This window comes from Eupeodes corollae, chromosome 3 (genome assembly GCF_945859685.1).
Source record: "Eupeodes corollae chromosome 3, idEupCoro1.1, whole genome shotgun sequence".
NCBI lineage: Eukaryota > Metazoa > Arthropoda > Insecta > Diptera > Syrphidae > Eupeodes > Eupeodes corollae.
In genome coordinates, this window is record NC_079149.1 from 50,800,176 (window position 1) to 50,813,403 (window position 13,228).

Sequence of the window (13,228 nt, forward strand, 5' to 3'; positions counted from 1 at the left end):
TCGCACATTGTAAAATCTTCTTTTTTTGAAGCTGGACGATCATACCCTTCTTCCACTCATCGGGGAAGCTTTTGGTGGTGCACGCTTTGTTTATGAACGAACAAAGCAGTTCTCTTGATGACGTTGGAGCTGCTTGTAAAAGCTCTGTGGGAATTCCATCAAGTCCTACCGATTTATTGCTCTGAAGTTTTTCGATTGCGGTAACGATCTTATCCATACTAGGAGGTGCGGTGCGGATTCAGCAATTAGTTTGTTCGAGCCCTTCAGATGGCATCGGCTACACGTTGTTTGTAACACTCGGTTCAAAACCTAGGAAAAGTGTTCTTTAAACCTTTTGACTTGTTTATCTACAGAACTTAGCAAAGTACCAACTACTTCCTTCACACGGTGTTGCTTGGAGCTGTGTGAAAATAAATTTAAAAAAGTGTATCATTACGAAAATTAAAATCTACATTTTTTTAGTTTACAATAAGAATTATCATTTGCAACAGTCCTCCTATCTTAAAAAATGTATAAGCCCCATATAAGAAACGAAATTATCACAGATTAACAAGTTCCTAGACCTTTTTGTTTCTCAAAGAGGTACTAAAAGTGATCTCGTTATTTATAGGACACGAAATTTGTTTCTTTAAGTCTACATGAAATTAAAGCTCTTTGTCAATTCTCTACGTCTACACAATCGATTCCACACTTTTAACATAGAATTCATGAAGTAAAGTAATCAAGAAAACCTATAATTGAATAACAATAGATATGGCTTGTTTAGAAACATGATTTGATTAAACCCAATTGCTCGTGTGGTTTCACTTTTATAAAATAACTGCAGGTTATACATTTTCCTTTGTTGGTAAAGGAAGTTCTACAGAGTTCAGTACCTTTAAAAATCATATGTAGTTGTTCCCATGTCCGCAATAGAAGCTTGCTTATACCAAGACATTTCTTTAACTTCAATGTGCACTCAAGGCGTTCATGCACTCATCCAAATTTCAGCTTAGCAGAATAGAACGCAGTCGTTCTATTAGTAGTAGAGTAGAACACAAGTTTCATGATGCACACTCTTCCTGAAGTTACCCTACAATGTACGCAATATTAAAATATCCAGAATTTTATACGATTACATAAAGCGACTAATCCTTGATCCAGAACACGAATGGCCCACACATTCGTGAAGTTTTCCAATATAACTTCTCTTTTTTATTTTGTAATGTGAAAATGTTAGGTGCCATATTTGTAATTGAGTTGTTGGGATTAAAGTAATGGAGATTGTTTACACTGAGCTTAGAAGCAAATCGGTATCATTCATATGAATATCGCTAAGGTTATCCTCTGTTCAAAATAAATGTTTGAGCTTTAAATCCTTTGAAACTCAGAACCTCTACAGGTTAAATTAATTCTTTTGATGAATTTAAACATTTGAGGTACTTAAGGAGATGTTAAATTTCTGTCTTTTAAAATTTGCCTACTTAATTTAATTTGGCCTGCCTTAAAGTATTAATCATAATTATTATTTTACTTTTTATCATTTTCCAACTTCGTTCTGCAGAATTGTATGCAAACAGAACTAAAAAAAATTCTGACATCGAACAATGATGTCTACCATGGCAATCAATTCAATTGGATGATGATGATATTGATTCAAGCCGAAAAGTATGACAAATAATTATTGAACAAAGTACATAAAAATTAAGGAACATTTAGATTTATTGGTTGTGTACCTTAGATAAGATAAAGCTATTAGGACAACAACCTTTATGCATACGTAAAAGTTAATGAACCTTAATGTATTAACTTTTAAGAAAATAGGGATAAGGGACATTATAGGATATAGGCACTTGATTAGTTTCTGATTACGTTTATACTTGCTGACCAATATATGAGTACATTAAGCGCCCCTAAATTCATTCATTATATGTGTGGTTTGCCTTTCGTGACCTAAAAGTCTTGTTAGACGTCCTCTTAGTCCTCATCTAGCGTGTGCGACTAAATTAATTGTGCATTGTTTTCTCAATTTAGCTTTGTAAAGCTATATATATTATACGAATATATAACATAGCTGCACAACTAAGCCTAATCGTAAACAATTATGATAAGCCGCTTATTTTGAAATGTTGTATGTTACGTACCTACTACATTATAATGTTGATGGCGTGCTAACAACATAACAACTTACAACTTCAACTCGCTTCTTGCTACTGCTGCCATATTGCCGAACAACGCATAGTTTCTTATTTGAATTATAATCTTAAGTGGTCTGCATTCCTTCGTATGCAAATCGACGAGTAAAATTTATCAACAGGAAACTGCAATCAATGAAGACTTTAGGTACGTTCATTAGACTTAAGCTTGATGAAAATCAAACATACCTAAATATAAGGTTTGTTCTATATTAAGTAATAGTTCAAGGAAACGGGGTAAGGGTAACGTCAAATATGTAAACACTGAAAGGACATCATAATCTGAGGTATTCAGGTTTCACTTTGAGTTTTGCGCTATTTAGAACAGCTGTCACTTTTAAAGCTGTCACCATCTGACATTTGACAATTGACATCATTAATTTAAATAGAACGATACACAAAGCTTAAGTACTCCTCGGTCGTTTATAAAGCGCCTATTTGGAAAGCAATAGTAGAACTGACTTAAGCAATTTGAGCTGTTATGACAAGCGTAAATTTCAAAAGAGCTGGAGCTTTTAGTTTAAGAGAAAACTATAATTTGACAGTTCCTCCTTGTTCTTTGAAATCATGCCCTCCACAAACAACATGACACTTCTTCCTCGCACAAGAACTTGTTTTAGATAGAATTGTTGGTTGTTCAATAGCTTCTTCATCGACAACATGGCCAAAATTTGTTAAAGTCTTATGGTGCGCGATGTGTTTGGACCTTAACTTATTAGAAAATGAAATGTATTCAGAGGTGTCTTATAATTTAACACCTTCTGGCATTCACTAAAAACCTGAAAAATAAGTTTATATACAAATGATCCACACTCAGTCCAAGGCCTAAAAGATAGAATTCGTAACGTTAAGTAAGCCCTCGACAACCGAAAATTTTCGAGTTAGTCATGGAGATTTTCGAAGAAATGATAATATCGTTCTACAACTGTAGCAGTTGATGTAACTTATAAGTTTCTTTATTATCTCAACAATTTAATAGAAAATAAAAGTCCTAGGCTAAATTTAATATCGCATTCATTCGATATTCAAGGTCTTATGGTCTCTTATAAGTTCTGGCATCTGTTTCACGCTATCATCCAAGCGCCTAATAGCTAACCATTAAAGATCACAAATATTGATCACATAAAGTGTTAAATTACTGCATGTAATGATCATGAATTAAGCCTGATAAATTTCTAATCACCTTAAGGGGGTTGTTTAATAATACCACTGGTTTTACTTAAACCTGGCATCCTACCACAACCACATACAGGTATTATGTTGATCTTTGGAAACGTGTAATTTTATGCATGTGCCTGGCTTTGGCTCTGGCAGGAGCTATTTTAAACTCTTTTATTAAATGCCTTTACTTGCAATATAGACAAAGTACCGAACCACCTGTTCTAGACAAAATAATGCAATTTTTAGATAGCAGTTTTTAAGCTATAAATACGAAGACCAATTAACTGATCTGGACTGAGATATTTTTTCACACCTGAATGAATAACTTAGTTTTGGTATCATTTAAAATGGAATGTACAAGTTATAAATCATTTATTGATCCATTAATAATATATTTTTGGAAACAATATTTGTTTGGTGGTGTCGCCATTTAGTTATTGTTTATAATAGTTAAAGCATTAAAATTTTAAAAAAATTTGTTCAAAACGTTTTCAACTACAGAAACAGAAACAGCAACTTAAATTTAAGTTGCCAGTAACTTAGTTGCTCAGTGGAAACCGATCCTTAATCAAAAGAAACATTTATTTTAGGTTTTCAATGAAATCTCTGGCAACAAATTTGAAAATAACGTTAACAAAATGTTTGTGACATTTCTCAGAGCCATTTGGAAACGGAAGACTCATATTATTGAAATGTCAAAATTTGTGACCATTAATGTAATTTCTGTCTTATGTACCAGTAGCCACTTAACGCGGGCACACTTTAGTTGTTTATCACAAATCTCTCGTCTGGGCCATCCATCGCAAAGAAAAACACTGTTTCAGCTTAGCCTTGGTATAATTGAAGTCAACACCAAAGGCAATAATCACAAATAAAACGTCAGATTCTACAAATCTAGCCTTAAAATCTTATTCTATTCCTTATGCTGGCTGGCTCGGTGCTGGAACGACTTTAATCATCAGACAGTGAATATTTGTTGGCCGTTGAAAAAAATAGTGATGGATCCATGCTCAAATCATAGAACATGCACAGCAGAGCACACTTACACTGCTGATTGTAAGTCTGGAAAACTGCATATAAGCTTGACGATGAATCTATGCTAAAATGGTCATTCGACCATGAAGACATAAAGAAGCTATTGACAGGCAGTCCAAGGCGATCGTGTGCTTATTTTTCTTTTCGTTTTTTTTAATTCTTTTGTATGCAGATTTTGTACTGATGGTTAGGTTAGTGATGGGAAACAACACCAGAGCAGAAGAGGATGATCAGAAAATTGGTGCCAGCCGGCCCGGCGAGCACTCTATGTTTCTCTTCCTTTTGAAGCCATCTGGTGAACTCTGAATGTTTGTGTCTCGTGTTGAATTTTAAAATTTCCTGATCGATTGAATTGTCATCATCAACGTTGACTGTGATGGCAGCTTATACAATTCACAAGTAACTTATTGAGGGAAGTATGCTATTTATGATAGTTTCGATATTTTTTGAATTATCGATTTTGATATGAAATGGTATTGAAGGGATTCTACATCAATATGCAGCATGTATGAAATGAATATTTAATAAATATTTTGAGTGGGTTTTAAGGTTTGTGGTCTTAAGTTAAATGCCTAAATTTATTTAAGGTCTATCCTATATCAACAGAACACAAATTCAACTTATTGGATGACATATGAAATGAATTATGAAATTCTTTAAATGTCATCCTGAAAATCTTTAGTTTTCTAACAAATTTTGAGACCAGTTTTGAAAATTATTAGACTGATTTACATTTTATTACCAATCTCAAGATTGTACTTGATTTTTCTAGATATCCAAAAAATAAAGACCTTTTTTAAAATCGCCAAATCTGGTTTAATATTTATTGCTACTTCTTCTTTTTTCAAAACTTTCCCTTGATATTTCACAACCTCTAGGGATACCCTGATATTTCAAAACCTCTCTTGAAATCTTTTCACATCCCTTGATATTTTAAGACCTTCTTGAAAATGTTATCACCTTTGTTGGTATTTTAAAATATCGGTCAATACAGATAGTATTGCAATCCTCACACCCACCGATGATATTTTAATACTTCCCTTTGAATCTCTAGACCTGGTGTAGTATTTAAAGACCTTCTTTGGTACTTGTAGGCCTTTTCTATAACAAAGATCTCCCAACAAATCTTTAGTCCTAACTTGATATTACAAGACCACTCTTGCAACTTCAATACTTCACTTGGAATTTCCAGACATCCCTTGATATTTCAAGAGCCCCTTTGATTTCCACAGACTTCTTTTTATTTGTTCAAGACTTCCCCAAAAGTTTCATACCTTTATTTAATTTAAAGACCTTCCTTGAACCCAAGCTTGTTTTGATATTTATTGGGCCCTCAAGATCTACCAGGGACCGTCAGAAATCCCATGATTTTATTAGGCCACCCGTGATATTTCAAGACTGGCCTTGGTATTTCAAAACTTTAATTGGTGTTTCAAGCCATCCCCTGAAATCTGCAGACCGCTTTTGGTACCTCAAAACTGTCTAGAGCGGAGGTGGAGGAATTTTCATTAAAAAATTAATTTTGATAGACGTAGGGATGTTGAGGTGATAAGAATTGGTATTTCTTTAGCATTTCTGGTACTGATATATTCAAAGTAGAGGTGGTGAGAAAGACTTGTGAAGGGTTATCATAAAAAATCCACTTAAAATAACAAATTTGACAGGAACCCCATGAGCCCTAAAAAAAACATAACGAGCTTTAAACTACAAGTACCAAGTTGATTTGGAAAAGCAGATTAAATACTAAAAAAATGACAACCAGCTGTAATCATATATCAATGTTCAAACATTTCTAATGGAAAAAAAATTAATTGAGGTTTTTTTTTTTTTGAAAAGTAGCAGGTGATGTTAATAACAATAAATGATCTTTTTAACAATGATACAATTTTTTAACTCGGATCAGTAATTCCTGAGATAAGTGCGTTCAAACAAGCAAACAAATAAACAAACAAACAAACAAACTTTCCAGCTTTATAATATAAGTAAAAATTACTATTCATGTAAATTACAAAAAAAGTTTCTTTTCCTTCTTCAATCTTAAGTTGAAATCAGACATATCTTTAAATCATCAAAGGCCTTGTCCGTATCAGATTTAGCTTTTTCAACAGAACCATTGAGACAATTTTTTTCGGCCTGTTCGATTTCATCAATATGCTCATAATAATCCCTGAGAATTTCCCTTACTTTAGCAGTTGTATTTTCCATATTTCTTATACTATAATCAGCCTAATTGGAAAAGAAAACGAAAACATAAATTATTAAATCTCGGGTAATTTTCAAACCATACATTTCCGGATAGACAGTTGAAATAGTCAAGTCCCACATTATGTACCGAACAGTCGGCATAGTATTTTGTAATTTTTGCAACTTCAATTTCCACTTCAGCACGGCGGCTATTAGTAGCGATTAATTCCTTATCTTTTTCCTCGCTAGCATTATTCACGCAAATTTTTGAGTTATCTCTGGCCTTGGTGGCTAAATTATTAATTAAGGGGATGAATTCATTGTAACACTCGACATTTCCTCCTCTCATCAAGCGTATACTTCCAATTTTTTGGTAAACATAAGAAAATATTTCAGAATTCACTTTGTCGATCTTATTTTTCTTAGATCCCGATGCCACACCAATAACCTTAATTTTCAATTCGGAAGAAACAAAAAATTAACTAAATGCCAGGAATATGAATGAACAATAAGGGTATGTTTACACTGAGGATACTGCACAAGCCGAAGATAAGTAATGTAATATTAAACCTCATTGTTTTTGTTTTTTAAAGTTATTTCTGTAGAAAAGAACAATATTGAAAGAAACTCAATTACGGAACTAATGGAACTTTAATAAATCAACGTTTTTATATAGATTTTGAATGAGCTGTTTTTTATCGAGTGGTCAACTCTCAGTGTTAAGTGCTTTTGATTAAATATTTATATAGAATTGTGTCAAGAAAGAGATATTGACTTTGTGACTAATAGTGCTGTGAGTTTCATTGTGGGGACTTTTTTCGCTACAAAATAAAAAGTTTGAAATCTATTGATCAACCAGTTCTTGGTTGAAGTAATTTTAAAGCTGTTTCTATCGTAGATAATTTTCAATGACTACGGGATACCTTCAAAGTCTCAAATCCAGATTCCTCTCAGTCCCTTATCGGAATCTGTATACTTTGTTTGCTAAACTTAACAATAACCTATCATTCTTTGTATGATACAGTAAACGACGATTATAAAAAAATCAGAACTATGTATGAACCCATTAAAAAAAAACACAGCTTTCAAGAAACTGTTTCACGACACAAGACAATCCCCCTCTAAATGTTATGTAAGCATAAATAAACGTCCTCTTAAGCAATGTGTGTGTTTTTAAGCTGCCAAAGAAATGTCGTTAATGTCAGTGAGACATAAGTTTCGTTCAGTTAAATATTAGTGCTTTTGAGATTAGAGAAAACGATTATGAGATAAAGTTCTAGGGTTCTTTTCTTCAATCTTCTTTTGGAGGATAAATTACCTTTTATTATTTTGACATTTCTTCTAAAAATTAATTTAACAAAAAAAAATGGTTTTACTTCATTTTTTTACCTTCATACCATTTTATTTAAATTTGTGCTCAATTCCTAAATATCATAGGGAATTTGTATTGAAGAATCAACTGATTCAATTGCTGGCCCACCATTCAGGCAAGATTTCAGGTCATCAAATGCATTGTCACTTGCAATCTTAGCCATCTCAATGGTATTCATAAGACAATCTTCTTCGTTTGCATTGATTTCAGCAAACTTCTGTTGATACTTTGAAATGAGTTCTCTTGATTTGTCTCTGATGAATTCCATGAGTTGCATATTCAGATCAGCCTTGAAAAAGAGGAAAAGAAGTGTACAATAATCCATTAAATTGTGTTATTTGAAAATCTTTACATTTTCGGCCAGACACTCAAAGTAGTACAATCCCTCTCTTTCCGAACAATCAGTCAATGATTTGGTAATTTTGTCAACAGCTTCTTGTTCAATTTTACGGCGTTCCATCAGAAGGGCAGCCAAGTCCTGATCTTTTTGTTTTTCAGCGTCACTAACACAATAATATGAAGCTTCTTTAGCGTTAGCTGCCAAATAATTGATCAGTGGAATAAATCCATTATAACATTCAAGGTGGGCAGAATATCCTCTCGCTCTTATGAAGCTATTGTTCCCCATTTTTTCCTGAACATATGACATAACTTCCGTATGTACTCTGTTAACTTTTTGATTTCTGATGGAAGCCAAACTGGTCTAAATTGACAAGAAAAACACAAACAATGTAACAAGTTTCGTTTGACAAATGTTCTTGAAAGTCCTTACACTTAGAAAACAGGTGGTAATGAAGAAAATAATGATATTGAAATTCATGTTCGTCAAAAAAAATTAACCGTTCAGAAAAATTAAAACAAAGTTATTGACTGGTTAGTGAACTACACAATACAAATTCTAACCTTTTTATAACTTATTTACCTTTTTTTTGTTAGATAAATTAAAGAGAATATTTACATATTAAAGTGGACTCTTTAATTAAATTAATTAAATGATAAGATACGAACTTCCTGAATAAAAAAAAAACATTGTTAGGAAATCGCAATATAATATGACGAAGCTGTTTTTTTAATTTGTAAAATGGTCAACAATTTAAGGCAATTTAGGAGGATACTTAAACGTACTATCCTGCTTATTTTTTGGATTTTCTATCTCTTCACATTGTGTATTAAAATTTAAAAAACAAACAGCTTTTGAATACTAGTTCCATGTGTCATTATTAAAATATGATATTTATAATTACAAAGAAAGGTTCGTTTAAAAACTATTAAGTCACTTTCAGTTGATACAGAAAAATTACTAAAAAAAAAACGGTTCTGAAATGTTCCTTATTTGATAGAGCATTTCCGAAACACTGCATCCAAATTTCGTATTTGATTTTATTTTGGTGTGGACGCTTTGAAAAATATTTCTAAGATGTTTCCTAATTTGCCATTTATGAATCCAGTTTTCTGAAATGTGTCAAAAATGCTCCTTTGACACACCTTTAAACTTTTTTGAAAAATAAAATCATTTTCAATACTGTTATTACCTTCCCATACCAAGTTATTGTAATGGATCCGATTTGTCAAATAGTATTTTGACATTTCTCGACGTTTCAAGGTCCCTACAGTCAAAATAAAAGATTTTTAGAAAGATGTCTGTGCGTGCGTGTGTACGTACGTTTGCGACGTTTTTTTCATCGTCCATAGCTCGAGAACCAGAAGAGATATCGAATTCAAACAAATTTTGTTACATTGATAATAAGGTAGAAAGATGCAGATTTTGCTCTCAAGAAAATTGCGTTGGTGGTTTTTTTACCATAGCAGTTTGAAAAAAAGGTTCAAATTTTGGTTAACAATAAATATCTTACGAACCAAAAACGCTAGAGACTTGAATAAAATTTTATGTAATATAATGTAACGTGATATCAAAGAAGTATATTTTTTGAAAAAAATCCATTTAACGGTTTTTTCTATAAATCCAAAAAACTGAAAAAAAATATTGTCACCTACAAAATTTTACGACTAAAATATGATTTCATCTCCAAAACCATTTTGTGCAGCAAAAAATAATGTTTTTGACATCTGATAAAATTTTGAGAAAAATCAAATTGACAGTTTTTTTATAAAAATAAAAATCTAAAAAAACATTACTCAAAGTTAGTAAAAATTTACTTTCGACTCAAATAGCTTTTCAAAAACTTGAAATTAAGACTTCAAACTTTTTTTATCTTATAAGAAATATTGTTTTTAACATTCTGAAAAATGTTGAGAAAAATCGAATTGACAGTTTTTTACATCAAATAAAAAATTAAAAAAAATTAATAAAAGTTGGTAAAAAATGATTTTCGACTCAAATATCTTTTCAAAACTTTGAGATATTGGCTTCAAACTAATTTTATTTTATAGGAAATATTGTTTTCAACATTCGATAAAATTTTGAAAAAAATTCGAATTGACAGTTTTTTTACAAAAAATAAAACTCTAAAAAAAAAACAATACTAAAACTTGGTAAAAATTTATTTTCGACTCAAATAGCTTTTCAAAAATTAAAAATATTGGCTTCAAACTTATTTTATTTCACAGAAAATATTGTTTTTGATATTCAGTAATTTTTATAAAAAAATCCAACAGTCCGTTTTTTCAGAAAAAATAAAATCTACAAAAAATAGTACGCAAATTTAGTAAAAATTAATACGACTACAAATAGACAAACTTTTAAGCAAGACAAATCGACAGACGGATGGGAAGTTATCAGCCTCTTTTTTGTTTTGTTTTTTTAGTTTAAAATAATTTCTTCCGTTTAAAGGATAGAATCAACTTCATTTAGATTAAGATAACTCAAGTAGTAGACAGCCTTCCCAGTTGGTGGTGGTTATACAAAAAAAGGCTTCCCATCCATACCCGTCTGTCGATTTTTCTAAATTGTTTACAAATATTTATTAAAATTGTATGTATTTTGTGTGAGATGACTAATAATTAGCAACAATGTTTTATATATAAAAATAAGTTTGAATTTAATATCTTTTTATGTTCTTGACATTTTTGGTCGAAAAACAATTTTTTTAAATTTTAGTAGCATTTATGAAAGTTTTTATTCTACATAAAATGGAGTCAATATTCATTAATTCAACTTTTTTAATTTATTTTTGAGATAAGTCGAAATCAGTTTTATAGTTTGAACTTTAATTGAAGTCGCCAGCGTTTTTGGTTAGAAAGATATTGGGATCAAACTAATTTAAAGTTTTTTGTCAAACTGCTTTAACCACCCGTTCAATTTGTTACTTGCAAGTGATTTAAACTGTATGGCAAGTATTGCATTTGTACAAAATTTTGAACATAAGAATAGCAGAGAAGTCGATTCTGCCCTAAACAAATTTCTAATTTGGAACTTAGGGGCTCAAGCCGATTCAAGTTATTTTTTTTAGGGCAAATTTGTTAGTCAAAAATCGAAAATTATTTTTTTTGTCTTAATTTGACTTCTTTCAATATTTTTTTGTAGAAGGGTACCACGCATAGAATCATAATTTTCTTTTAAATTTTCTCAAGAACTAATAAGTAGATTTAAATAATTAATACTAATTTTTCTGCACAAGCTCTTATATTGTCTTAACAATATTCGATGATCAAAAACTTATTTTTGTTTTCTAGTCTTATGACAATTCGAAAAATTCCCTACCAAAAAATATAGCTTTATGAACTTTTTGATTAAATGCATTGCATTCCAATATTTTGATCTGGTTCTTCTCCAAATTTATCAACTTGACGAAAATAAGGGCTACATTTGTATCCTGTACAACTTTCAAAATTGTATTTTTATAGTGAATGTTAACAATTTCTAACAGTTATCCAAATAGAAAGCTCTTCAAAATAAAACTTCTTATTTTAAAATCCGTACAATAGTTTTTTTCTTTATTTAAATAAAGATCCCTCCAAATAAAACAAAACCTCCATTTCTACCTCGACCTTATTGGAAAGCCTTTTCAAATTAACTGTAATTAACACTGGAAGTTAATAGAATAATTTACTTAAATTTTTTTTTTGTCATATAAACGTTTATTAAAAATATATTGTGCAAATATGAAACATTTCTGCCCATGCTATTTAACAATGTTGGTTAAGTGCTGGCTGATTCTATTTCTTCATCACCAATTTGAGTTAGAATAACTGGTCCATCTCGAATACAGGACTTAAGATCAACAAAGGCCTGGTTAGTTTCAGCCTTGCCAATATCAACTGCCCTCATTATACAACTTTGTTCCTTATGATCGATTTGTTTAGACATTGCATTGTATTTAGACAATAGTCCCTTCGAACTCTCCTTGATGGTTTCCATTAGTTTTCTATTAGTTTCAGCCTATAGGAACAAAATATAAAATATCAAACAAGGATTTCAAAATGTAGATAAAGATTGTACATACATTATTTTCCAAACACAAGAAGTAATCCAAACCGGCCATGTCTGAGCAATCGATCAATGATTTGGTAATTTTGTCAACTTCAGCAGCAACAATTAAGCGCGAGTTTTTCAACTCTGCCAATTCTTGATCTCTTTCGAAATTGGCCGTAATCACACAACCATTTGAAACATCTCTGGCCTTGGTGGCAAGTGAGTTAATCAATGGCAAAAATCCGTTGTAACACTCTAGATGATAGGTCAATCCTCTCATCATGGGAACTGTATCCATGTTTTGTTGAACATAGTACATAAGATCAGAATGTGCGTTATCAGCTTTTTGATGGTATTTGAATGCCAAGGTGTCCTGAGTTGGTTAAAAGCATTGAAGAACGATTTATAAAAATAAAAAAGGATCTATAAAAGTTTGCTTACACTTATCAGGACACAGGCGATGACAGACAAAAAAATTTTACTCTTCATTGCTTCCGCAGATTTAAAGGAAAAACCTTGAAGTCTCCAAGATAACTGAAGTGAGTTTTTCGATGCACGCAATCTTTTATAAATTTTGGTGAATATATTTATTTTTACGAGGTGGGTCTTGATGAAGTGGCCTCTTGTGGTAAAGTGATTTAAAGATAAAACGTAGAAGAAAATATCACGTATATACACTGCCCACTCATCTCATGTATACATATATAGGATATTAATTAATTGCATTTTTTAATTAACTAAAAGAACTTAATAGCGATGTGGCCGGCGACTTTTCTTTTTTCGAGCCGACCGCGAATATGACGCCTTATAGTTTCGACACCCCTTTTAGGGACCAAAAGAATCTTTAATCTAAAAGTTTTACAAAAATCTTTTCAAAAGATTATTGGGTAATGTCAGGTATAAGACCCAAGCCGACTTAGTCTTAAGTCT

The 13,228-nt window shown here is 31.5% G+C and overlaps 3 protein-coding genes across 3 annotated transcripts; all 3 read right to left on the reverse strand.

Annotated features, from left to right (window-relative positions):
* Window positions 1-6,340: 6,340 nt before the first annotated feature.
* On the reverse strand, window positions 6,341-7,240 carry LOC129951677 (protein TsetseEP-like). The gene is made up of 3 exons (XM_056063940.1): window positions 7,079-7,240; window positions 6,658-7,002; window positions 6,341-6,596 (listed from the first exon to the last, which is right to left on the reverse strand). The coding sequence occupies exons 1-3, from the start codon at window positions 7,127-7,129 to the stop codon at window positions 6,408-6,410; spliced, it is 585 nt and encodes a 194-aa protein (XP_055919915.1). The 5' UTR covers window positions 7,130-7,240; the 3' UTR covers window positions 6,341-6,407.
* Window positions 7,241-7,917: 677 nt separating this feature from the next.
* LOC129952413 (protein TsetseEP-like) lies at window positions 7,918-8,842 on the reverse strand. The gene is made up of 3 exons (XM_056064976.1): window positions 8,699-8,842; window positions 8,279-8,629; window positions 7,918-8,215 (listed from the first exon to the last, which is right to left on the reverse strand). Exons 1-3 carry the CDS (start codon window positions 8,744-8,746, stop codon window positions 7,979-7,981), a joined length of 636 nt encoding a protein of 211 aa, XP_055920951.1. The 5' UTR covers window positions 8,747-8,842; the 3' UTR covers window positions 7,918-7,978.
* Window positions 8,843-11,873: 3,031 nt separating this feature from the next.
* LOC129952520 (uncharacterized) lies at window positions 11,874-12,890 on the reverse strand. The gene is made up of 3 exons (XM_056065131.1): window positions 12,740-12,890; window positions 12,330-12,671; window positions 11,874-12,265 (listed from the first exon to the last, which is right to left on the reverse strand). Exons 1-3 carry the CDS (start codon window positions 12,785-12,787, stop codon window positions 12,026-12,028), a joined length of 630 nt encoding a protein of 209 aa, XP_055921106.1. The 5' UTR covers window positions 12,788-12,890; the 3' UTR covers window positions 11,874-12,025.
* Between the last annotated feature and the right edge of the window lie 338 nt (window positions 12,891-13,228).